At 37.2% G+C, this 26,429-nt stretch overlaps 1 protein-coding gene across 10 annotated transcripts in view; it reads left to right on the forward strand.

The window, feature by feature from the left end:
* Nucleotides 1–11,688: 11,688 nt before the first annotated feature.
* Nucleotides 11,689–26,429, forward strand: part of LOC104095942 (OVARIAN TUMOR DOMAIN-containing deubiquitinating enzyme 12-like) — a 31,186-nt gene continuing 16,445 nt past the window's right edge. Inside the window, exons 1-12 of one of the 10 annotated variants that reach the window (XM_009602202.4) lie at nt 11,690–12,040; nt 15,592–15,951; nt 16,036–16,208; nt 17,336–17,409; nt 17,995–18,049; nt 18,932–19,006; nt 19,090–19,163; nt 19,246–19,294; nt 19,827–19,911; nt 20,695–20,751; nt 22,217–22,303; nt 22,394–22,733. In XM_009602202.4, the coding sequence (XP_009600497.1) occupies nt 15,624–15,951; nt 16,036–16,208; nt 17,336–17,409; nt 17,995–18,049; nt 18,932–19,006; nt 19,090–19,163; nt 19,246–19,294; nt 19,827–19,911; nt 20,695–20,751; nt 22,217–22,296 (1,050 nt within the window). In that variant the 5' untranslated portion in view covers nt 11,690–12,040; nt 15,592–15,623 and the 3' untranslated portion in view covers nt 22,297–22,303; nt 22,394–22,733. Of the gene's footprint in view, nt 12,041–15,192; nt 15,381–15,591; nt 15,952–16,035; nt 16,209–17,335; nt 17,410–17,994; nt 18,050–18,931; nt 19,007–19,089; nt 19,164–19,245; nt 19,295–19,826; nt 19,912–20,694; nt 20,752–22,216; nt 22,310–22,393; nt 22,734–25,090; nt 25,761–26,429 lie in introns of those variants that run through there. The other 9 variants (XM_009602195.4, XM_070187983.1, XM_070187982.1 and 6 more) reach the window with 9 other exon arrangements.

Consider the following 26,429-nt stretch of genomic DNA (forward strand, 5'->3'; position numbering starts at 1 on the left):
TATATGTAGATCTGACCGGTAGAAAATGAGCTGATTTTGTGAGCCTATCGACTATCACCCATATAGAATCAAACTTACGATGAGAACGAGGTAAACCCGTGACAAAGTCCATGTTTATCGCCTCCCATTTTCATGTCGGGATCTCTATAGTCTGCATTAGCCCTCCGGGCTTCTGATGCTCTACCTTCACCTGCTGGCAACTAGCACACTGGGTGACAAACTCAGCGATGTTCTTCTTCATATCGCTCCACCAGCACACATCCTTAATGTCATGATACATCTTCGTCGACCCAGGATGAATGGAGTACCACGAATAATGTGCCTCTGACATAATCATGTCTCGTAGCCCTGCTACATCTGGAACACACAGACGACCCCTGTATATGAGAACCTCATCTCCCTTGAGCTCTAACAACGACTTCTTCTGCTGCAGAACTCGCTCTCTCAACTCGACCAACTCTGGGTCCTCGTACTTCCTTTCCTTGACTTCAGCTATGAGAGATGATTTTGCAGTGTTTTGGAGTACAACTCCACCATCGTCGGAATCTACTAACCGAACCCCCAAACAAGCCAAATGATGAATCTCTCTAGGTAATTGTTTTTTCTCGGCCTCTACATGTGCTAAGCTACCCATAGATCGGCGACTTAACGCATCTGCTACAACATTAGCTTTTCCTGGATGGTAGAGAATGTTAACATTGTAATCTTTCAATAACTCAAGCCATCGCCTCTGTCGCAAATTCAACTCTTTTTGCTTGAAGATATATTGCAGGCTTTTATGATCTGTAAATACATCAACATGAACACCATATAAATAATATCGCCATATCTTAAGTGCATGGACAACCGCAACTAACTCGAGGTCGTGAGTTGGATAATTTTTCTCGTGCTTCCTTAACTGCCTTGAAGCATACACAATTACCTTCCCATGTTGCATCAAGGCATATCCTAACCCGACACCTGAGGCATCACAATACACGACATAACCCTCTAGAAGTGTTAGAACTGGCGCTGAGGTCAACATGTTCTTAAGCTCTTGGAAACTCCGTTCACAAGCCTCCGTCCACTGAAATGTAGTTGATTTCTGCGTCAATTTCGTCAATGGTGCCAAAAGGGAAGAAAAACCCTCTATGAACCTCCAGTAGTATCCTGCTAAGCCTAGAAAGCTACGAACCTCTTTCGGAGTGGTAGGTCTAGACCAAGATTTCACGGCCTCAATCTTCTGAGTGTCTACCTTAATACCTTCATCGGATATAATATGCCCCAAGAATGCTACAGACTTCAACCAGAACTCACATTTAGAAAACTTAGCATACAACTTACGATCATAGAGGGTTTGGAGTACCGCACGCAGGTGGTCCGTATTCTCACCCTCTGAACTTGAATAAACCAGAATATCATCAATAAATACTATCATGAACAGATCTAAAAATGGCCGGAATAGGATATTCATCAAGTCCATAAATACGGCGGGTGCATTCGTCAACCCAAAAGACATGACAAGGAACTCGAAGTGGCCATATCGGGTCCTGAAGGCTGTCTTCAGAATATCTTTCTCCTGAACTCTGACCTGGTGGTATCCCGACCTCAAATCTATCTTTGAAAACAATCTAGCCCCCTGCAACTGATTAAACAAGTATCGATCCTTGGAAGTGGATACTTATTCTTAATGGTTACCTTGTTTAGCTGCCTATAATCGATACACATCCTCAGCGAGCCGTCTTTCTTCCGCACAAATAGTACCGGTGCACCCCAAGGTGAGGTACTGGGCCTGATGAAACCTTTCTCCAGCAAATCTTTTAATTGCTCTTTCAACTCCTTCAATTTGGCAGGTGCCATTCTATACGGAAGGATGGATATTGGTTGAGTTCCTGGAAGCAAATCGATGCTAAAATCAATATCTCGCTCTAGAGGAATACCTAGAAGCTCATCTGGAAACACATCTGCATACTCTTTGACTACGGGAATAGACTGAAGTGTGGGTATCTCAACATCTGTATCTCTAACTCGCACAATATGATAAATGCACCCTTTTGCAATCATTTTCCTCGCCTTTAGATAGGAAATAAACCTAACTCTGGGTGTCGCTGTATTACCTACCCATTCAAGGACTAGCTCATCCGAAAAATGAAATTTGGTTGCCTTTGTTCGGCAATCAACTGTGGCATAGCAAGATGCCAACTAGTCCATGCCTATAATAGCATCAAAATCCATCATCTCTAGCTCAACTAGGTCGGATGAGGTCTGGCGACTACAAACTGTTACTGTACAACCTCGGTAAACCCGTCTAGCAATAATCGATTCTCCGACCGGTGTAGATACCGCAAAAGGATCACTTAGTATTTCAGGCACTATACCAAACTTACCCGCGACAAATGGGGTAATATATGATAATGTAGATCCTGGGTCTATCAAGGTATAAGCATCGTGGGAGCAGATGGTCAATATACTTGTCACAACGTCTGGTGAAGACTCCTAGTCCTGTCGACTCGCTAAAGCATAGATACGGTTCTGATTACCACCTGAACTGGAACCTCTACCAGCCGAAGACTGAGACTCGCGCCCTGAAGGATGCACAGACATAGATGATCCTGTTGCTGAACTCGCTGGTTGTGCCATACCCCTGAAATCTTTATTTGGGCAATCTCGCATCATATGACCCTAGCGCCCACATGTATAACAAGCATCAGAACCTGCTCGGCATTGGCCTAAGTGTCCTCTACCACAGATGTCACACCGCGGCGGAAATGACCATGTATGCCTTGAACTTCGTTGTCGCTGCAAACCCGACGCCCGTGAGCTCTTACCTGGTCCTGGCTGGGTATAACGGTCATCCCTGTAACCCTGAAACTGAGGTGGCGGAGGCCTAGGTGGCCGTCTGAAGTACTAGGGCCTATAACTACCCTGAGACTGCTCCTGAGACCTGGGAAATCTCATCCTCTTACGCTGCCCTTGCTCAGTCCTCTTTGTACCCTGCTGCCGACGCCTACCCCTTTCTATATTCTGAGCGAATGCCTGAATTCGGGAGATATCCATACTATCATGTAATGCAGCGGTGGCACATGCCTCGGTCAACTCTGGGGCTAACGCTGCTATAAACCTGCGGATCTTGTCCCACATAGTAGCAATTATGGATGGTGCATATCTGACTAATGAGTCAAAACGGAGACTATACTCTCGAACACTCATATTTCCCTGCTTGAGGTCTAGAAACTGATCGACCCGAGCCTATTGGATCTCCCGCGGTAAGTACTGGTCAAGGAAGGCATCTGAAAACTTCTCCCAGCTAGCTGGAGGTGCATCACGTGCCCTGGACCTCTCTCATCCCTCGTACCAAAGGATGGCTATATCTCGGAGTCGAAAGTTGCTAGCTCAACTGCCTCTTTCTCTGTGGCATGCATAACCCGAAAGATCCTGTGAAGCTGATCTATGAAATCTTGCGGGTCCTCCCTCTGATATGTCCCCGTGAACTCTGGGGGGCTCAAAGCAATAAACTCTCGGACCCTTGAACTCCTAGACCCGTCAGAAGCTGATGCCCTAGCTTGTTGCTGGGTAGCTGTCACGCCCCAAACCTGGGGAGGCGTGGCTGGCACCCGGTGCCGAACTGGCCCGAGCGAATCACTCTGTAACTCATAATCGTTCGACCAAAACTAGAACATACATAGGTCGAGTTGGCTGAACTTATTCCTTTTGTAACTATCATGGGCCAACATGGCCACAACTCATAATGTATAACTATAAGTGGGCAACACTGTATCACTGGATCATTTTTTTTAAAACATGAATACATATGGGCCGTCAAGGCCTCTGACATACTGTACAAAATGAACCTCTGTCTACAAAGCCTCTAAGATTATTTGACATCAAATGGGATAGCAAAACTCTAACATGATGACTCATAGACTCGGCTGCACTCCGAATGAGGTGGAGTCTTACCGATCCTTTGTTGAATGCCAATCTCGTCTACTATGGGGGCTCGTCAAACTGATTATCTATACCTGCAGGCATGAATGTGGTATCCCCAACAAAAGAACGTCAGTACGAATAATGTACTGAGTGTGTAAGGCAGAACTGAAATGTAACAATAAGTAAATATTTATTTAAGACATATAAGAATCAACCTGAATCTCTAAAGTGCCATCGTATATGCATACTTATTATACTTACATATATACAATGCTTCTCTTTGAGACTATTATCCATATCGTATGATGCATGACTGCCCAACTGATCAGTGGTAACTGCCCGACCGGTCATAGCTCGGTGGTAAATGAATATGCATGTCTGCCCAACCGGTGGTAAATAATGATACATAACTGCCCAACCAGTGGTAATTGCCCGACTGGCGTTAGCACGGTGGTAAGTGCATGAAGATGCATGTATCACTATATTAAAAACATTAACATCTCTATCATATACCTCAATAGGGATTTAGGAACATACTTAGACATGCTTGAATATCACTTTATAGGAATGAATAACGTAGATATCCTTAACTGCTAAGAGTAGAACCACTTATGGAATAGCATTATGTTTACGTCTCGTTAGTTGGATCATGCCAAAAGAAAAAAGGATTAGCCTTAACATACCTGAGCCGATTCTCTTGACAATCCCTCTAACATATACCTTTTGTGAAAAACACATAATGGCAGAGCAAAGTAGGGAAAAATCATATGAAGATGAAAAAAAGTTGCATTTCATTTATTTTATTTTTTTATAAGTAATCATAACTTCCATTGATGAAAAGAAGTTGAACGCCTTTTCAATTCCACTGAATAATCAAACATGAAAAGGAAATAAGAGAGCCATAGCCGTACAAGCTGGAAATATTTGGATGAAATGAAGGGGATGTTGTTACTAAAAAAAAAGAGACCCATAGGCTGCTTCTATAGAGTCGAGAACCAAAATGACGTTTCTTATGTGCTTGGTGTCACATAAATCCTGTAATTGTGCCACCTCCCAATCTTATTTAAGAGCCATCAAAGGGGTAAAAGGGGTGTTGCCACGTTATCCCAAGTCTTTAATTAATCGCCCATAAATTCTTAATTAACTAGTTAATTCACCCATTAACCAATTATCTCAACTTACTTAAAATACTACTCACTTTTAACACTTTATATAACTTACTATTATAGTCATGTGGTACCATATAAAATAAATAACATACACTATTATTTCATTAAAACATCCATATAAAAATACATATATTTTCTCAACTTCAATTTTTCCTAATCTCATATAAAGAATAAATATTTTCGTATGCTTAATTCTTAAAATGGTAAAAAGATATCCTTCTTTTCTTGTGAGAAAATAATTTCTACCCTTACAATAAAGAAAATCTCATAAACTTTCTCATATTATATATGTGTAAAATTTAAAGCATATTCGAAAGTAGTAATAACTATATAAAATCATAATTTTCAAACTTTTTACAAAAATATTCCACTCAAAATATCATATAAAATATATATATATAACGGTATCAAAGTTGTTAAACTTACGGGGTGTAACAGTAGCTACCAACTGTGTCAACAAATGCACCGCACTCCTCAAGTCCTGATCTGATGGAAGTGGAGGGGGAACTGGATGTGCGATATCCCTAAGAATCTCCTCAGGTGGTGGAGGAGCAGGTAATGGTTGAGTAGGCATCTTGCCCTGGGCCTCAGACTGAGACCCATCTACTGGGGTACCCTACTGGTCCCCTCACCTACTGATGTATCTCCCCTCTGGCTAGTCGTAGTCTTCCTAGTCACCGTCATCTGTGTATGCAATACGAACACATAAGTTTAACTCAAATTTTCTATAACTCAGTTCTACATCACGATTTAGATTTGAAAGAAGGGTAACCAACTCCTAAATGCCCTGTAGTTCTCTGTTTATATAATGTGGCACATACCATATCTATAAAACAAGACCCTACTAGACACAACTTGTAGACTCCCTAGAATAGAACTGCTCTTATACCAAATTTGTCACGCCCCGAACCTGGGGGGCGAGACCGACACATGATGCCTCACCTAACCTAGCGTACCAACTTGCGACTAAGGGACTCTGAACATATAATGTCATAATTTGACCATGGGGCCACATTGCAAGACACTTTGCGAAGCAAAATATAAAACTGAACGGAACTAGCGCTGACTAAACATCAATATAAAGCTTGGACGACAAGGCTGTCATGACTACTATAGCTGAAAAACCAACAAATTATACATACCAGCTCTACAAGCCCAACATATTGCACTAGCTGACAGGATATGTCTACAAGCCTCTACTGATGGATGTATTGTGATCGGAATAAGATCCCGACCTACTCATAACATATATACATACATACAGAAAATGTACACAAAACCCTAGACCTGTCAACTCCGAAGGACGTGGAGCTTACCGATCAGGCTGAACTCGGAAAATACCTACCGAGGAGGTCTACCTGTCTGTCTATCTAAACCTGCACGCATGAAATGTAGCATCCCCAGAAAAAGGACGCCAATACAAAATAATGTATCGAGTATGTAAGGCAATAACATAACTAAAACTGAACTGATAATATAATAACTGGGAGTCAAAGATGATTTGGAGATATACTTACCTGCTGATACTGACTCAACTCCTTCAATATAGTAAGTAAAATAAATGTCCAGCCTTATAAGGCTCGGTACGTGTAACTGCTCGGTCGTAGTAGGCTCGCTCATAGGCACTCAGCCATACTAGACTATGTATCTCGGCCATCCTGGGCTCGCTCATAGGCGCTCGGCCATAGTAGGCTCGGTATATAACTTACCATCTGATCAGAGGTTGCCCAATAGGGGTCTGCCCACCGATTATAGCTCGATGGTGGTGAAAATACTGTAATATTGTATATATATATATATATAGACCCTCTACTATCTTGACTGGAAGAAGACAATACTCAATTGAATATAAAGTCCCGATAAGGGAGAATACTATAACTTCTAAGACTAGGATAATGTGAATAAATTCATGAATACGAACTTCTTTTTATGTCTCGTTGTCAAATATATGTAGTTACAGGATCATGCCATAATGAAGGAAAGGTTTAGCCTTAACATTCCTCATCACAATCTTTCCAATCACCAAGTTGAACTCGCCTCTTCGCACTTTAATCTACAACAACGATAATAATACTATCATAAGTTACGTAAGGTACAAATATCGCACAACGAACGACAAGCTTATTTTGTATTAAAACGAGGAGCATCTCCCCTATAATCCTTACTTCCTTCAAATTCAAGATAACACCAACAACACAAGAACGCAACAATAGCAACCTATATACATTATTTTTCATCCTTATATACACCACAAAATACTACAAAACAGCCCAACACACCCCAATCTCTTCATACACAAAACGATCACCGTAGTAGTGTCAAATAACCCGAAAATATTACGACGAGCGATCAGCCCACCACCCTGAATTTATGTGGTGTTTCTCCACACCCTCCCTCCTTCAAAACTCCACAAAATAGTAGTAAAACACACAGCCCAACAGTAACACAAAACAGTCCATAAAACAGTCCGCTACAAGTGAATAACTCGAACTCACGACTTCCGATCACCGTCATGTGAGTTCTTACAAATATAGAATGACTTACTATGCATATACAACAGAAGAAAATGGATGAAAGAGAGAAGTAAACTTACCTTATTTATTGGATAACTCAACTCCTAACTTGGTTCTTCAAACTCTAGGCTTTACCTCCAATTAGAACTTGAAAGGGAGAGAAAATCAATTGAGGTTTGTGGGCAATTTTTGGAATTTTTTTTCCTGAGATTATGTCTGGTTATTTTGCTCTATTATAAGTCTAATATATGAAGGGGATATGCCTTTAAAAAGGCCTCTTTGGACGAGCCGAACTGGCCCATATTTGGATTCTCGTTTAAGCAAGTAGGTGACAGTCTGCGCAGTCTCGCAAAAATGCCCATATCTCTCTACTCCGATATCGTATTGACAAACGGTTTAATGCGTTAGAAAATAGACTCATAGATCTTTAATTTGATGGGTGGAATACTCCATAACTATAAGTATATTGGGAGAAAATTTCAGTTATATTTGACCCAAAGTTTCAGTAAAACTTATGAATGTAACTTGTGATGACTTTCATCGATTTTTGTTCCACCACTCGCTTGACTTCAAAACATAACACACGACTATCATACGACTAACATAACCTCCTTATCATGTTAAACACCTTGGTCTCACCCCAAAAGTACATGCTATAACATTCTCAATTTGTCGACTTTCGACGAAAAATTATTTTCTTCAATTCCTTTAGTTTCTGAACCTTCCAACCCTCTTTGTACTTGTTGTTCATGATCTTCAATATTTGTAACCTCCGAGGTAATATGATTAACTTACTTTATATATTTTCAAAGATGATCTCACTTTTGGTCCTACATTAATTTGCTCACGATGTAATTTTACATACGAAAATATTGGATGTAACACTACCGCAGTGGACTTGAATATTTTCTTAAAGAGAGCGAGATATCTATGCTTCAACTTGAAAAATATTTATTTATTTATTCCTCTTTCAAAATTGTTCTCTGGTAAGAACGCTTATTTACCACCATTATGGGAAAGAAAAATAAATAAAAAGGATAAGAAAAGAAAGAAAAAGGAAACAATAAAGAGGATGGTGCTTCTACTGTCAACTCAGCTTATATTTTTTGTCTACATCGTCCATGTTTGGGCAAGATAAGATGGTCCACTTAGCCAATTGTTGACGTTTACTACATTTTTCATAGTACATAAATGACATGACAAGTGAAGCAAAAAATCACGTAGGAAGGAATCTATTGGGCCATACAGTTTTTTAATTGCTAAACTATTCAAAAAGAATTTAGTGCATGAGTTGACAGATTCCATTATATATCACATGTAAAAATAAGATGGCCAACTAGTTTTCGTACTTGTACTTTAAAAAATAGTCGATGTTTGTCAAGTCATTGAAAAATAATCAATTTTTGTCAAGTCATTAAAAAATAACTATTATTTTGTTGTAATAGAGACCGATCCAGCATAATATACTGGGGTTCGGTACACCTGTGTATGAACTTCCAACATATTATGCTGGAATTCCAACACGCGGAAAGTTCCAGCATAATATACTAGAGATTCGAGCACTTATGTATGAACTTCCAGCATATTATACTAGACCGGTATACTTTGTTGGAACTCCAGTATATTATGCTGAAACTCCAGTATAATATGCTGGAGTTCCATCCAGTATACTTATGCTGGAACTCCAGTATAATATACTGGAGTATTTTCCGGATTTTGAACAGTGTTTTCGTTCAGATTTATCTTTACATGAAAAGTGGCTAAATTTCGATTACTTTGAAAGTGTGGATATTTTTGAATGACCACTCGTAAATCTGGCTATTTTTTAATTTCTCCCATATCACATTGGACAAATCCAACGGCGAGCCAGAGATTTTGTGAAGAGTTTTCAAGGTCTAATATTTTATGACAAGTAATTTTTGACATGTATATGTAGTATAATTTTTTATATACTCACTATAATTTTTTGACGAAAGATATTCAACTAAATACTCTTTATTCAATGTGGCTACGCCACTGGTCAAACCAAATAATGATCATATTGATTAATTTGTAAAATAATGAATTTAAAAGGTTCCTATTAAACTAGTAGAAAGACTAGAATTGCGTTAAGCAATCGAGTGATCTGATTAGTCTATGTCTTTTTGTCTGATATCGAAGTTCAAGTAATATAACCATCCGGAGATTTTGGCAATGGAAAGTATCATTTATTAGTTAAAGGTTTTGAGTTTGAGGCCTATAAAAGAAAAATCTCTAATATGGAGCGATTTCCCATATTAAAGTTCTACACGTGAATTTGAATTAATCAATGGAGTTAAATATGCATAGTTTGCACAACTTGAGACTAATACCAAAAAGGAAGAATGTATAAATGTGTGATCAATAATAATATGTGGACTTTAAGCGAAGATTGCAATATCAAATCAAGAAGTAACTTATCTTGGTATATTTACATTGGTATTTTATATTTTATCACCTATAAAAAAATCATAAAATCTACATAAATAAAACTTATGCATGGTACGAATAGAAAAGATTTATAATAGACCATTTTTTTTAAGGAATAATTGAACATCTTATTAGCAATACATGGAGTAGCATTTTTTTTGGTTTTTCACTCGGTATTCGTATTCGGTACCCACATTGGAGCCCGATTAAATCCGGATTCGAGCCGGAAAATCCCACATTGGGGGTTAAAACGTTCCATAACAAAGATGACTCCATATCCAAGAATTCGAATCCGAAATATCTAGTTAACGATGAAAGAGTACTTACCACTCCGCAACAACCCCTTGTTGGTACGGAGCAGCGTTAATATAACAAATCAAGCAAGTCTAATTCAAAATGGTACTAGTATTATGCTTCCTTGAAAAGGGGAAAAAAGGAGGAAAAAAGAGAAAACGTAGCGGCAGCCAAGGCATCTAGCATTTGAAGCTCCGACAATATCATGATGATACGCGGTTATCCGTACCCGTAAACAGGAAATGAAAAACAGGAGAGAGAGAGAGAGAGAGATAAGGAAAAAATATCATAAGAAAAAGGATTTAATGCTCACTTTGTTCCGATTTAAGTTGCGCCATGACTGAACGCAAAGTTTTATAAAAACAAAATTTAAACGATGTAATATCAAACAAGTAATATTATAAATTATCTCATCAATTTAATTAAATTTTTTTATTATTAAATATTCTTAAATAAAAAGGTATGATAAAATTTTTTAATAGACTAAAAAGAAAAATATGGCCTACAAATTAGGATATATTAAGTAGTATTCAATTTTAATATAAAAGTTTTACTAACAATTTACTCAATTATACTTCTTCTGTCTCATATTTTCTTTGTGAATAACAGTGATAGCTCCAACATATCTTTTTTAAACAAAAGATAATGAACTTTATATATATATATATATATATATATATATATATATATATATATATATATATATATATATATATATATATATACATATACTCCCTCTGTTTCAATTTATGTGAATCTATTTACTTTTTAGTCCGTGCCAAAAAGAATGACTTCTTTCCTTATTTGGAAACAATTTACCTTTATGCAATGATTAATAGCCACACAAAATATATGTGCTTCATTCTACACCACAGATTCAAAAGTCTTCTATCTTTTCTTAAACTCCGTGCCCAGTCAAATGGATTCATATAAATTAAAACGGAGGGAGAATATGAGAGAGAGAGAGAGAGAGAGAGAGAGAGAGAGAATGTTATTAAGGAAAAAACAATAAGATTATATAGTTTTCAAAAGTAAAATGTGTCATTCTTTTAAAACATATTAAGATAAAAAAAATAGTATGTCATATAAAATAAGACAATGGATATGAAAAAGTTAAAAGTACTCCATTTGACTCAAGTTATGTGGCATACTTTCATTTTTAATCTATACTAAAAAAAATCATATTCTTATATTTAAAAAATTTAACTTTAAAATTTTTATGCTTAATAAAATAATTTGCAGTCATAAAATCATAGATTTGAAAAGTTATTTTTCTTAAGTTCTGTACATAAACGATTGTGCCGCATAAATTAAAAATAGCGTCAAACTTTCTTAATTCTTACAATATAAAAAGAGAGAATGAAATAAACGTCGAGGAAGCGGCTATAGTGCTGCAAAAAACTCCAAAGAAGGGGACTGAGGACTGAGAGAAGTCAGAAAGGGGTGCATTTGCAGAGTTTTGATTCCATTTCCATTGTCCATTTCCTCTCTCTCTCTCTCTCTCTCTCTCACACACACACACACACACACACACACAGCCCTCGTGACATCCGTCCTTCTCCACTTTCCCCCAATCACCAAGCATTTTACCATCCATATATTATTTGTGGCTTCTCGAATACGGTTTTCTTTTGTTTCACCGGCATTTTATTCTTTCAACTTTCTTCCTCACAAGTACGAGCTATTGCTTTCGGATCGGCGAAATTCACTGTAAGTTTAACGCGCATTTTGTGATTTCTCATTGTTTTCGCTAATGCCGTACTTGTAAGAGATGAAGCTACTGCTTCTCCGCTTCATTCAGTATCCGTGATTTTGAGTATTTTTTTTTTTTGTGTGTTGCTTTTAAGTGTATAATGAGGTGATAAATCTGTTTGAAATGGATCGCGTTGATCAAAATTCTCTGTGATTGATTTGGATAGCGGCTTTGCTCTATGTATGTTGTGTGTATATATTTGTTCTGCTTTGCGTGCATTTGTTGTTAGAAGTGCGTAATCGCCAAATCTAAAAATAAAAATATAGGGTATTTGTTGGTGATAAACTTGTGAAAATGGATTGAGGTGATCATAGTCTGTTGTAATTGATTCAGATGGTGTTATGTGCTGTTTTTGCTTTACCATAATCTTTAATTTGCTTATTGTCAGTACTTTCTTCTGCTTAATCTGAAAGATCCATTGGCATCAGTGATATCTGGCACGTCATAGCCAAAAATCTGTGTGTATTTTGCATTTGATCACTTAATAATTGAAAAGCTATCTAGAAGTAAATACAAGTAACTAGGCGTCAGTGTCAAAGGAAAAGAAAAGAAATGATGGTCCAGTGGAACTGGAGCTTGCTCTATGTATTTCTTTCTGTGTCTGTGTTATAAATGGTCTAAAATGTATTTGATCACTTAATTATTGAAAAGTTATCAAGAAGTAAATAGTAATTACACGTCACTGTAAAAGGGAAAGAAAAAGAATGATGGTACACTGAACTGGAGCTTGCTCTATGTATTTCTCTGTGTGTGTGTGTGTGTTAAATGATCTGAAATGGAATCAACTAATATTAATGTCCTCGGAATTCATAAGCTAGCTTAGAGGTTTTGGGAAGTTTATGTGAATTGCATGACCGTCTCATCTAAAAGTTTAAGTTGTTAAAAAGGGTACTTTTTAAATCAATTTATTTTAGGTCCGAATGAGTTTGATAGGTTAAAAGCATGAGAGTTAATTCCCCCAAATCCCCTTAAACTATCACTTTTTTGTCAGTTTCCTACTTAAATTATTCGGTGTCCCCAAAACTCCCGAACTATATTGCCCTTCATATCTAAACTCCCTCGTTGCTTACGTGGCATAACGTGTATGTGCACACACTTGGGAGCGCGTGGCGGCGGAAAAAAGCCATCAAAATGGCCCACCTGATAGAATGTAATGGCTAATTAGTCTAACCCTCTTTCAACTTTGTTTTTGTTTTAAATATTCTCCTTATTTCCTTTATATCCACACTTCTTCCTTATTTTTCACCTTTATTTTTTTTTCACCTTCTCTTTCATTCTTTTCACCTTTTTTCTTCATATATCCATACGGGTTCCCTATGAAAAAAATTCTCCTTCTCTTGTTTCCTCTGAAATAATTTTTTTTCTTTGTTTTTAGTCTTTTTTCATGTCTTTGACACATATTGTTGAATGAACACCCATTTAAATCTTCTTATTAAACAAACACCTTGTTGTAGAGAATAAAGTTGAATCTATTAAACCTTGTTTGTGTAATTTAGAATTAGAAAATGTGGTTGTTGGCCGATTAGTTTCTTATTTGTAAAATTTTGTTTTGTGTAATCTTGTTTATATAATATAAGATGATTTTCATAAATGCAACACTATATGCCTTTTTTTATTGTGCTGTAAAGTGAATGTAAATAAGGAATTATTCAATTGGAGTCTAGTATAAAGCACAACCATAGTTAAACCTAAAATTAACTCATTACATTAGATACTATTTTGGCCAAATTAAATTCCTAGAATTAATCAGTCATCCGAGAGACCGAGAGTAATACATCATGAGTAAACTACATAAAAAATTTAGTACAAACTATAAGTTAATAAAGTTAGACAGAAGCACCTCTAAGAATCCAACATATGATTTTAATATATAGGAGAATATAGTTTAGGGTTTTTTGGGGCACTAGATAGTTTAAGTAGGTAACTAACAAAAAAGTTATAGTTTATGAGGGTTTTAGGTTGGGCTAAATAGTCACGTGTAGTGCCACATTGCATGTATTTTAGATAATTTGGAGCATGTACTAGATGCAGGGGCGGATTTACATTGAGTGAAGTGGTGTCACTTGACACCGCTTTGTCGGATAAATTAACTAAATAGATGTGTCAAAATGATGTCTTAGCATTTAAAGTTAAAATTAATGTGGGTGGCACCACTGGACAAAGACGCCTCTCTAGTGTAGCGGTTTGAGATGAAGCTTTATATCATGAAGGTCGCGGGTTCGATTCTCCGTGCTAATAATTCAGTTATTCTTTTTTTTTTCTTTTCATTTTAGCAAATCAATTTAAAAATGACTGGACTGGTCACCTCTCTGCAATGTACTACCCTAGCCTGAAAATAAACATATCTTGCTAAGTTCATCTTTACTTATTTGTGACAAAGGTAGCTTTTGTTTTTAGCCTTTTTTCTGAAATATTTTTTCCACTTTTTAGCTTCCGTTTGGACATAAAATTTGGGATTTTTTTTCAAATTTTATTTTTAATATCTGTTTGTTTATAGATTTTAATTATTTTTTGGCAGACTTTGAAAACAAAATTTTCAAATCCCCAAAACAGTTATAGAGTAGTTTTTGAAGTTTTCTACTCACAAAACTTCAAATTCTTTTCATGTAAAATGCATGTCCAAACAAAATTTCAACTTTCAAAAGTCATCTTCATCTCATCTTCAAAAATTTATTATTTCAAGTTTCAACTTAATCTATGTCCAAACACTAGCTTAGTGTCTTTCTTTTTTGAACAATGACAATTACATCAATGCATTTAAATTGCGATGATTTATTTGTGTGTTCATCTATTTAAATGTGTTGCGAAAAATTCTGCGTATGCCACTGACTAGATGCACCTTTAAGAATGCAACGAGGGGTTTTTAGTATGAAGGACGATATAGTTCACGGGGGTTTTGGAGGAACCGGATAGTTTAAGTAGGAAACTGACAAAAATGTGATAGTTTAGGGGGATTTTATGGTATTAAATCAAAGCATAAATGTGCAAGGATTTATTCAAGGTACACTGAAACTCCTTGCATTGCATTATTTTAGTAGAGTAACATTTGTCATTTTCCCTTTTCTTCAAAAGTGTTGTCTATAGGTGCTGGTGTTCTGGATGATTTTCCAAGAGGGGTTGCCCTTCTGAATTGTAGTACTTTACTAAAGAATGTTGTTGAGGGCCCACATGAATATAGCAGAAAAAGTAGGTACACCTAATTCATGGTTGCCAGTCCCTTCAGAAAGCTTGATAGTTGATTCTCGAGCTGTACCTATGAAGCTGATCCAGTTTTGCTATTATAATCTTGAGGCATTTGTAAGCAATTGTCTGTGTAACCTTTTAATATTAGTTGATTCCATTTTAGACCATTTAAAAAAGAAAACACAGATGTATTAGCTATCTGCAGTGTTCTTGTAAGAAAGTTGGATATTCTGCTTCTGGCAGAGCACAGATAGTTGCTGTGTTTTTCTCTTGTTATCATTACTAACTACTAGGCAGCACTAATCTTCAGCATTCATTGTTGCAGGCATTTATCTGATAAAAATTAAAATTTCTCAGATGATTACGAGTGAGCAAGATCCAGATGTTGTCCGGTGGGGTCTCCAGTTGTTTGACAGTGATCCCTATTCTAATTATGCCTATAGTGGTGTCATACCCCAAAACAGTGTAGATTACTATCAGGACCACTACTTCAAGGATGATCATTTTAATACGGGATCTAGCAATGAGGAAAATCACAACTTCAGTGCACAGTGTCTCCAGGAAGAACTGTCTCAACTTTCAGTCGCTGAACCTCCCTCAAATCTCCATCCAATGGTAGAACATACACAAACACATTTTTATCCACAAGACTGGTTTAGTCAACCTATGGGAAACTACATTATTGGTATTGGAAATGCTTGATATTTCCAACCTTATTGCTATAGCTCTTGGATTAATTTATTCTGACTATTCATACTATAATTTCCAGGAGAAAACAATGGTGATGAAGAAGAAACTAGTAATGGACCTTCCACTTCATGCTCTAGTCCGGGAGAAGAGTCATACACAGGGGAGGATTGGTCGTATTCACTTGAATTGATGGATGAATACGATCTTGATGGTGAAGTAGGGAAAAGATTGAACCAGATGATTCCAATTCCCGTAAGCATTCCATGTTCATATGTATAGTGAGTTAGCCGCTAAGGTTGTGAATTTTTCTACTTTCCTGGATCAACACAAGCATCTGAAAAATGTTCATTTATGTGCCTGAAGTTGTTGGAGACATGTCTTAACAACAAAAAAAAAAAAAAAAAAAAACCCAGTGTAATCCCACAAGTGGGGTCTGGGGAGGGTAATGTGTACGCCGACCTTACCTCTACCTTGTGAAGGTAGAGAGGCTGTTTCCGATAGACCCTCGACTTAAGAAACAACTAAACAGGAAGAAAAAACTAAGACACTACGTGTAATAACAAAGATCTAAAAATAAGAAATACAAGAATAATACTTACAATACTGGTAAGAATGACACAACATGGAATAACAAAGATCTAGGTACACGAAAATGTAAGAAAATTACTAATACTTCTGGTAAGATTAAGAGAAATTCTCGACTACGTGTCAACTTTCAACCCTAATTCTCGACCTCAACACCTTCCTATCGAGGGTCATGTCCTCGGTAAGCTGAAACAATGTCATGTCCTGCCTAATCACTTCTCCCTAATACTTCTTTGGCCTACCTCTACCCTTCCTCATACCCGCCATGGTCGACCTCTCACACCTCCTAACTGGGGCATCGATGTCTCTCCTTATCACATGCCCGAACTATCTCAGCCTCGATTCTCGCAATTTATCTTCCACCCGTGCCATTCCGACCTTGTACCTAATAACTTCATTCCTAATCTTATCTTTCCTGGTATGCCCACACATCCATTTCAACATCCTCATTTCTGCTTCTTATCTTCTGGACATCGGATTTCTTTACTGGCCAACACTCAGCACCATACAACATAGTCGGTATAATTACCACTCTCTAGAACTTGCCCAGACGCAAGCCTCCATTTCATCCACCCCGCTCCAATACGATGTGTAACATCCTCGTCAATCTCCCCGTTGCCTTGGATAACAGACCCAAGGTACTTGAAACTATAGTCGGAGACATGTCTTATTGTAGTTAATCTTCATTCTTCGTAAATGCTTGAGTAATATTCTTATTTATGTCTTCTAACCTATTTGTGTCTCTTGAAATCTTTGCCTTGATGCTCATGCAGTTTCTATGCCTACTTTTGCAGCATATTCCTAGAATCAATGGTGAAATACCATCAATTGATGAGGCAACCTTAGATCATCAAAGACTTCTTGACAGGTACTTTATAAGTTCTTTCGTAAAAGATGTTAAAATCCAGTCCAAAAATAAACACACCTTTCACAGTTATTTTGATTTGAATTTATCTGCTACTTTTGATAAAATACTGATCAACAAATTATATTATGGTAAAACATAAATATCATGTGTTTTGCATCTTTTTAAAGGATTCGTCATTATTTCACCATCTTTTCACATGTTTTTCTATTAATTGAAAAATTATGTCTTAATATTTGATGATAGAAATACTTCTTTGAACTGTTAAGTTCTGTTTACGAATTAAACAATGCGTGATATCTATCAAAAATGAAAAGAAAATAATAGGAAAGGAACAGATAAAAAACAAGTACTCCTTTCCTGTGCTGGTTGCTCTCTTTTTTCAACCGCAATTTTAGTATTTTCTTCCATCATCACTATTATATTTTATAAGTCAAATTAATATCTTAAACTCCGTGCCAGTTAAACACCTTCACATAAAATGAAACCGAGGGAGTACATGTGAAGACTCTGTGAGTGTATTTCTTATTTGATTCTCTTCTGTATCATTCTTTTGTTTAAGGTACCGAAGTTTGTTTATTTCTACAGATTACAGGTCTATGAACTAGTCGAATTTAAAGTTCAAGGTGATGGGAATTGTCAGGTTAGCTCTCTTACATTCTTACCCTCTTCTCTTCTAATTGGAAGTCTCAATTTTTTTCTGGAACAACTATTTGAAGGAGAGTTGAGCACATTTTATCGATTCTGTAAAGGAGGGTAGCTTATTATTTTAAATTCTTTAGGCATAAGGAAGTAATAAATCAAGTTAACGAAGTGTGGGTGTCTGGTAATTTTCTTGTTTTAAATGTTTGAGTTATGCAGTGTAGATAAGATAGATGGAACAACAAAATATTCAATTTTAGGAAACAAGACACTATTTTGAGATTGTCCAGTAGGGGAACTAACCGCCATTATGAAAATGGGAATAGCTGCTGTGTCGGAGTTACTAACTGCTACACCCAATTTTTGCAAGCTATGCAATGATAATATCATGTAAGCACACACTGTAAGATACACAATGGAAGGAATATATGCTGGAAGAAGACTGCATTTAACATTTGCTTCAGAAGCTCTGACCAAGAAAGCCATCTCATACAATTTTAGGATGCTATGCAGTTGTAATATGGAATTTCAATTTTAGAAGTCGAAACCAAAAGTAAGTGTATTAGCTAAATGTGCCCTATGAAGTGGAAGGGGGAAGGGAGATGGTGGGAATTGAATCCCTAATTATTGTGTAGAGATTTTTACTGGTACCACTAGATTACAAGCCTTTATAGTGTTTCACCATTTTCTTTAGGGTCTGGCTTTTTTTTCTTTTTTTGATACTACATCATATATGAATCTCAAGAATATATGTTTAAAAAAGTTCAGTTGGGCTTGAAGGCATATCTTCTTAATCAGGGTCTTATTCCCACCTAACTATTTCATCTATTATGACACGACACGCGATGTTCAATTCTGACCGGTATAACATGTATTCTTCTAGTTTCGTGCTTTGTCCGATCAATTTTACCGCACCCCTGAGCATCACAAATTTGTCAGACAGCAAGTTGTGAATCAGGTCAGTAAAGCTTTACTTCATAACATAAACAATCTCGTCTTATCATTCTTGTACTGTGACAATGATATCTTTTGGATTATCAGCTCAAGTCATGCCCAGAGATGTACGATGGATATGTTCCCATGGCCTATCATGATTACCTGAACAAGATGTCGAAGTATTTCTTCAACCTTTAGTTTTGAATTGATATCTTTGCATGGATTGCTTGTAAGACGCCACTTTTATGTAAATGAAATCAGGGATGGAGAGTGGGGTGATCATGTAACTCTACAAGCAGCTTCAGATTCAGTAAGTTTCTGGTCTTTGCTCTCTTCCACACCATGGGCTCTTCTTTCTTTTTCATTTTCCTTTCTCTTTTTTTTTTGTCGGTGAGGGAGGATTGGAGGTGGGGAGGAGAGGCATTCTAAGCGTCTTTCTCTTTTAATATTGTGATATGTCATGTCCAAGAATAAGGACAGGTGGGGGTGGAGCTGGTCAAAAAACTTGTACCCAAAAACTAAAATAGCCAACAACTGCAAATCCTCTTACACTGTCGACTCATTCTTGTTTAACCAACAACATGAGAATGATCATCAAATATCAGCTGAACGTTCAGAACAATATCATTTCTTTTTGCATGTTTGTGAACATCAAGCTAGAGTGCTGCGAGAAAGAGTTTGGAGTCTATTAGTGTTTCACTACTGATGCTCAAACTTAATATTCTAGCACCATTATCTTAATGAATTCAATTTAGTGTTGTTAAAACTCTCTATTCAATTGCAGTTTTCTAGAAGAGTCAAGAAATTTGTAAAATCTGACTTTTCTCAACGATTCACTGCAGTATGGTGTAAAAATATTGGTGATAACATCTTTCAGAGATACCTGCTACATTGAGATACTTCCCACCATTCAAAAGTCTGAACGAGGTACAAGATGTATTCTCGTTCATAAATTTGTTGTGTTCCTTATGTTGTTACTAGATTTAGCTGCAGCTTTTAAACATATTACTTATCATCTAATTAATCCTATAATGTCCCACTAGCATTATGAAATTGTCAGTGTTGTTACTCATTGATTCCTCAGCCAAAAAAAATAATTATTTATTCGTCATACATCTGCTTTTTCAATCCATATATATTCTGTTGTCTACCCATACTATTGGATCGTACTTTGAAACTTCCGTAATTTCTCTAGGCGGAGCAACTATTTACATTGAGTGCATAAAATGGACAAAGCATCGATTAGTTATCTTGACCTTAGCTCTAATATTAACCTTGCCTTGTATTCAGAGCTATGTGTTAGCTATATCAAAATATTAAATGTAGGAGTAATGGCTCTACTGGCCTCCGTTGTCTACGGATAAGTCAAGATCCTTGGACTTTTGCCTACAATAACAAAACAGTCTGTTTTCGCTAGGCTTTTCTCTTCATTTTTTTCTTGTTTTGGTTTTGAAATATTAGTTTCAAGCACCTGAAGAAGTGCATTTTCTCCTTTTGGCGGTGGGTGGAATCATTTATTCCCTTTGTGCAATTTGAAAGGAGATCATCCTTTTCCCTTTGTAACATACCAAACTATTCTGAGGGGCCTGTCATTATTACTTGGCCAAATATCATGAAAAGGAGTTTACGTGAGATTGGGTTTAATTGTTGTTTCTCTTCAATTTTAACAAAGTTGGTATGACTATTTTATATGAACTTGCATTGTTGCAGTTATCTTCTTGAGTTTTTGGGCCGAGGTTCACTACAACTCAATATATCCTGAACGAGGTGAGATCATAATGTTATAATTTTGAATTAGTTATTTGTCTCTCAAGTCCACCTCATTTTCCACTTTTATCTATCTTAACTCTTGCACATATTGAGGCTGTGATGATAAACATCAGATGTAAGTTTAATAATTATAATATTGAAAAAAAAACTCTTACACATATTCAATTTTCCAGTTGATAATTTATTTTGCCAATTTCCGCTATTTTCCAGAGTAGTCAAGTAGAGGTTGGTATAGGAATTTTTGGATAACTACGTGGCAATTGAAAGAGAAAAAGCTCCCACTAACATGAAGGAAAGCAAACAAGTCTGAGGTGGTTGTGCTGATTGACATAAAACAAAAATTATCCATTATCTCACCATTCACCGCAGCCATCTTATATCGAGTGATGTATTAGATGTTGTTCAATGTCATTTCAATCGCCTTCTTCTAGCCCTCATTTGAAACCTGAATTTAACCAAAGAAAATGAATAGTATAATTTCATGGAATTTCTGTTCACATGTGTGGAAGTGAAAGAAAATATGAAGGAAAATAGAAGGGGTAAAATGGTAGGACAACATGGTTATATTTTGAAGAAGGTGAGGAAATTGAACGAAATTGATCCCACTTTTTACTCTCTTCTTTTTTCCAGGACATAGAGAGTTGTAAAGTTTGCTTCTTCTTTTCACTCTTCTTCTGCTTTTCACATCCACTTTACCCAGTTAGTGCTCAATCCTTAGAGAGTTGTACCTTTACTTTTCTTCTTCCCTTCATCCAAATCAGGGTGTCCAAAACTTAGAGAGTTCTACTTTCTGACTTATTCCTTTTTTCTTATTAAGAAAAAGAGAGTTGTACTTTCTAGCTTCTTAGTACCTAAAGCTTACAGAGTTGTAACTTTACTTTTCTTCGCTACTCTTTTCCACTTGCACACCTCACCCAATTGATACCTAACAATTTTCCTTCCCTTCACCCATTAGCACCTAAAGCTTAGAGGTTATACATTTGTTTTTTCATTTTTGTCCTCTTTCAATTTTTCCGTTTCTTCCTTCCTCTATACCTCACCCAATTGATACACAAGAATAAAATGTATCAAAGATCATGATGAAAGTGGAGATGACATAAACAGGTAGGAGAATGGAAATTCAACAATGATATAAGTTGATAGTACATTAGTTCTTCTCTGTGTGCTTGTTCAGCGGACATTTCCTTACCTTTTTCCTTCTCCCCAATGATCCAAACATAATCAGGAAATCTTGTTCCAAAAATATATGTACTCCTTTATTTTCATGCTATGGTGTACCTTGATACTTTGTTATTAATGAAATTACCTTACCATTATTAAAACTATATATTTCTTTCTTTCACATTCTTTCCTTACCACTAGGATCCAAACCGGGTGTTAATGTGTCTTCTTATTCCTGGATGTATCTATGTTCTCTTGGGTCGTTGTATAACAGTTGAAATTGTTTGTTTCCGCCTTCCAGATATCACAGCTATTGAGATGAAAAAGAAGTACTTAGCCATTTCAGATGAACAATTAGTATCTCAAGATGGTTACAGTTGATAGATTGGTATTAGACACTAAACGTATTCTGTTCCAATTCTTGATATTTCAGTCTTAAATTATTCTAAGACTTCTAATTATTTATTCCATTGCTTAGCAGTTAACACGTGATGTTTGCTACAATGCTTCTGCAAGTTACTGATAACCAGCTCTGTTCTGGGTGCTGCTCAGGGTGCAGCCAATTTTTTCATGACATTCTTTCCCTAGATCACTATGTGTTTTGGGGTTAAACTTGCACTCTTCATCTTTGCTAATCCAGCAGCAAGTCTAATATTACTCTTCCTTCAGTATGTCTACCTTGAATAATCTGTGATGCATACTCAGATGCATCATTTCTTCTCTTCTTTTCTTAACCTTTAATAGCCAGGTGTACAGGTGAATATTTGATTTGAGACGTATCATATTTATCTGATCCAAGTTAATAGCGATTATTACTATCTTCATTCCATTTCATTTGGTGGAGTTTGTATGGATGGTGAATTTGATGTTAATTTGACTAATGTACCATCATAGAGTTAATAGATGAAAATATGGAGAAATAGTTATAATTTTTTTGATAGATAAAACTTCATATAAAATTAATGCTAATGAATTTGAATCTTGAAACTTGTGAAATATGCATAATGTAATATTTTTTAGTCAGCTGGAGTTAAAGTATGAGTATTATGGTTTCCAAAGAAATGGTAGAAGTTGACCAATGAAGTCCTCATAGTTTGTTCTTTGGGTAGGACGAAGCATAAGGTTAGAGCTTCACCCAAAGAAGTACTATGCTTTTGAAATAAAAGGTAGAAGTCTGTTATTTTCAACTACTTGCTCCAGAAAAGTATCTCTGCGCGAAATCCTAATACTTTACTCTTTGGGTAGCATGAAGCCAAGTAAAAATTATTTCCTGGTTCCCAATCGGCATCAGCATGGGTGGTCCTAAGATCTCCCACTTGTTGCCTCACTCTGTTAGCTAGGGCAAACAAAAAGAACTGCCATGCTATTTTAAGTGCACCCATGGGTGGTCCTAAGATCTCCCACTTGTTGCCTCACTCTGTTTGCTAGGGCAAACAAAAAGAACTGCCATGCTATTTTAAGTGCATCGGGGATTTCAACAATGCCTCGGGTCAAAAGGTCAACTTCCTTAAGTCTAAGGTCATTTTCTCGCCAACTGTAAAGTGCAACTCTATCATGGGCATCAAGACTGGCTTAGCCTTTGACAAATACCTAGACTTTTCCATTTTCCACAAAAGGCCCATAAATAGTGATTTTCAATTTATCCTCAACAACCTTAACACCAATTTGGTAGGTTGGAAAACAAAGTTTCTCAACATGGCTGGTCGTACTACTCTAGCTAAAGCTAGTCTAAGTAGCATCCCCAGCCATGTAATGTGATACATTAAACTGCCCTCTAAAATAACCAACCATATTGATAAGGTTCAAAGGGATTTTATTTGGGGCACTATTGATGAAAAAAGGAAACTTCACATGGTGAAAGGGATACTATCACAAAACCAAAGAACATTTGGGGGGGGGGGGGGGAATGGGTTTGCAATAAGCCAATATGAAGAATAAATATTGTCATACTAGCCTAGTATGGAGAATGTATAACAACACCAACTCTATCTGGGCTAGAGTTCTCATGGGAAAACATTATAGTGGGACTGAAAACAGGGGAAAGCCCAAGACAAAGGAGACACGATCAACTTTCTAGAATGCAGCTGGTTACCCAACTTGCAACCTCTTAACTCTATCCTAAGTGAGCCTTGGCAACAGACTGACTTGAATAGGAAAGTCAATATTGTACACTGTAATGGGATCTAGGACCTCAACTCAATCAGCTACCTATCCCCCATGATATCACCACCATTATCTAAAGCACTTTCATCTCTCTTATTGCAAGGGCCAATGATAAACTAATTTGGAATCTCACAATCACCGGGATATTCTCCTCTAGGTCAGCCTATAATTTTATTGCCTCTAACTTGACCATCAATCCTGGTCAAGAGGACCTTTATGGTTGTATATGGAAATTGAAGGTTCCAAATAAGATCAAGTTCTTCACATGATTGATGCATCAGAATAGACTTCCCCCTGAAAGTTACCTACATCACATTGGCTTGAATATTAACCCAAATTGCTCATATTGTAGAGTATAGGTGGAAGACATCAGCCACATTTTCTTTGAGTGTCCTAATTCCAAGGTATTCTGGCTCAACCTGGTAATGACTAGCACTAACAGTCAAGCCATTCCACCTGCTGCCTTCACTATGCAAAACTGGGAGGATGCTTAGCACATGCTCCAACATGAACCTTTTAATGCTTGTATTGATTGGAAGATGCTACTCCCCTTTTGTTTTTGAAGCATCTGAAAAACTAGAAACACCAACGTGTTTGAGAGGAGAAAGACCCACACCTCTATCCACCAAACAATTTCTATGGGATTTGAGTATTGTCATGTAGCTGTCAGTCAAAAACTAACTCCTGAAAAAGTAATCCTCCACCTCAAGTGGCAACCACCGGAGGCTGGGACTTTCAAACTTAACATTGATGGGGTTGCTTGTGCTTCAATTGGGCAAGGGGGAATAAGTGGCGTATTTAGGAATAATAGATGAGACTGGGTTATGGTTTACATGAAAGGGATGCCCTACACAAATAGCATTAAAGCTGAGCTTCAATCTCTATGGCAGGGCCGAAGAATTGCTATTGATCAAATGCTTACTCCACTAGTGATAGATACAGACTACGCAAAGGTAATAAACATGATAAGAAACGGTAACTTGACTCACATCCTCATAATCTATGATTGCAGGTCAATGATGGAGCAGCTGGGGAATCCAGCCATAGGACATAGCTACAGGAAACAGAACCAAGTAGTGGATCTCCTCGCAAAGGAAGGAGCTAAGAAGGGAAGCTTTGAAAGAATACACTTTTGGCAGTTCCTTCGGTGTTTGCTAACGAAGCAGCGTGAGCAGACATCTTAGGAACTATTTTCAAAAGAAAAATCAATGTTTGTAATATTGATACACTGTCTGTTAATGTTATATACGGGTAAAATCGAGCCCACTGAACACCTCAATTTCCCGGTAAGCCAAACAGAGTAGGAACGTGACCGTAATGAATTGGAGTCAGAGCGAGGAGCCCTCGTATCGGGTCTCAGGCAAAACATCTGCCCTCGGGGGTATCGGGTCCATGTCCTCCGGGGCCAGTTTGAGGATTAAGACTTCGGAGGGCATTATCAATAACTACACACGACTAACAAAGGGCCGTGAAGTTCGTGCTCAACCGGATATCACAGCGTGAATCTCGGCCCGTATCGGCAGAAAATCAGTGATTAGAGAAACAAAAGATTTTTACCTTTCTTAGAATTATACTTAGGGTAAAACTCCTCTACTATATATGAGGGGAGAGATTATTATTCAGGGGACACAATGTAACACACATATCATGGCAATTTATTTCTATTCTCTTTGTTGTTCAAAGTTCTTATTCTTGTTCCTAAGTTCTTCATAATCATAATCTTGGAATCGAGGGCATGTTCTTCATCGAGCCATCAACCGAGCTCAAAATCACTCTTATCATTGGTTTGGTCATCTGTTACGTTTTTCATTTGCTTAATCTAACATCATTAATAGTGGTAATTTGATACAAATTTCTATAACGCACTCTATTTTATACTTGTTCTTTGAGATTTTAATTTCAGGTCAAATTAAAAATGTTGAACTCTCAATCTGCTCATTTGAACGTTGATGCTGAGTCTAGCGACCATGGCGAGAACAACAATGTAGTGCCCAACAACGAGATGCCCCATATTGACCCCAACAGAGTTCCAGACACGGACCCGATTGATGCTACTCATATGTAGCTATCGACGTACACTTGCCTACCGACCTCGAAAATAGTGTTCACGGGGGAGCCCGATCGATGGCCCAGAGTACACACGACGACGAAGGTGATGTGATCAATTTACGGGTGATCTTCGAAATGTTACAGGCTCAACAAGCAGCGATAGCCCAGTTGTAGAACCAAAGCCGCCCCCAGCAGAGTTGAGCCCGAACCATCTCGGGAAAACACTTGTAGAAATGAACCGCCACAGAAAGGCCAGGTGAAGTTGAACCCAGGACCAACCCCGAGATAATAAAGATGCTTGA

Source organism: Nicotiana tomentosiformis, chromosome 11 (genome assembly GCF_000390325.3).
Source record: "Nicotiana tomentosiformis chromosome 11, ASM39032v3, whole genome shotgun sequence".
Taxonomy (NCBI): Eukaryota; Viridiplantae; Streptophyta; class Magnoliopsida; order Solanales; family Solanaceae; genus Nicotiana; species Nicotiana tomentosiformis.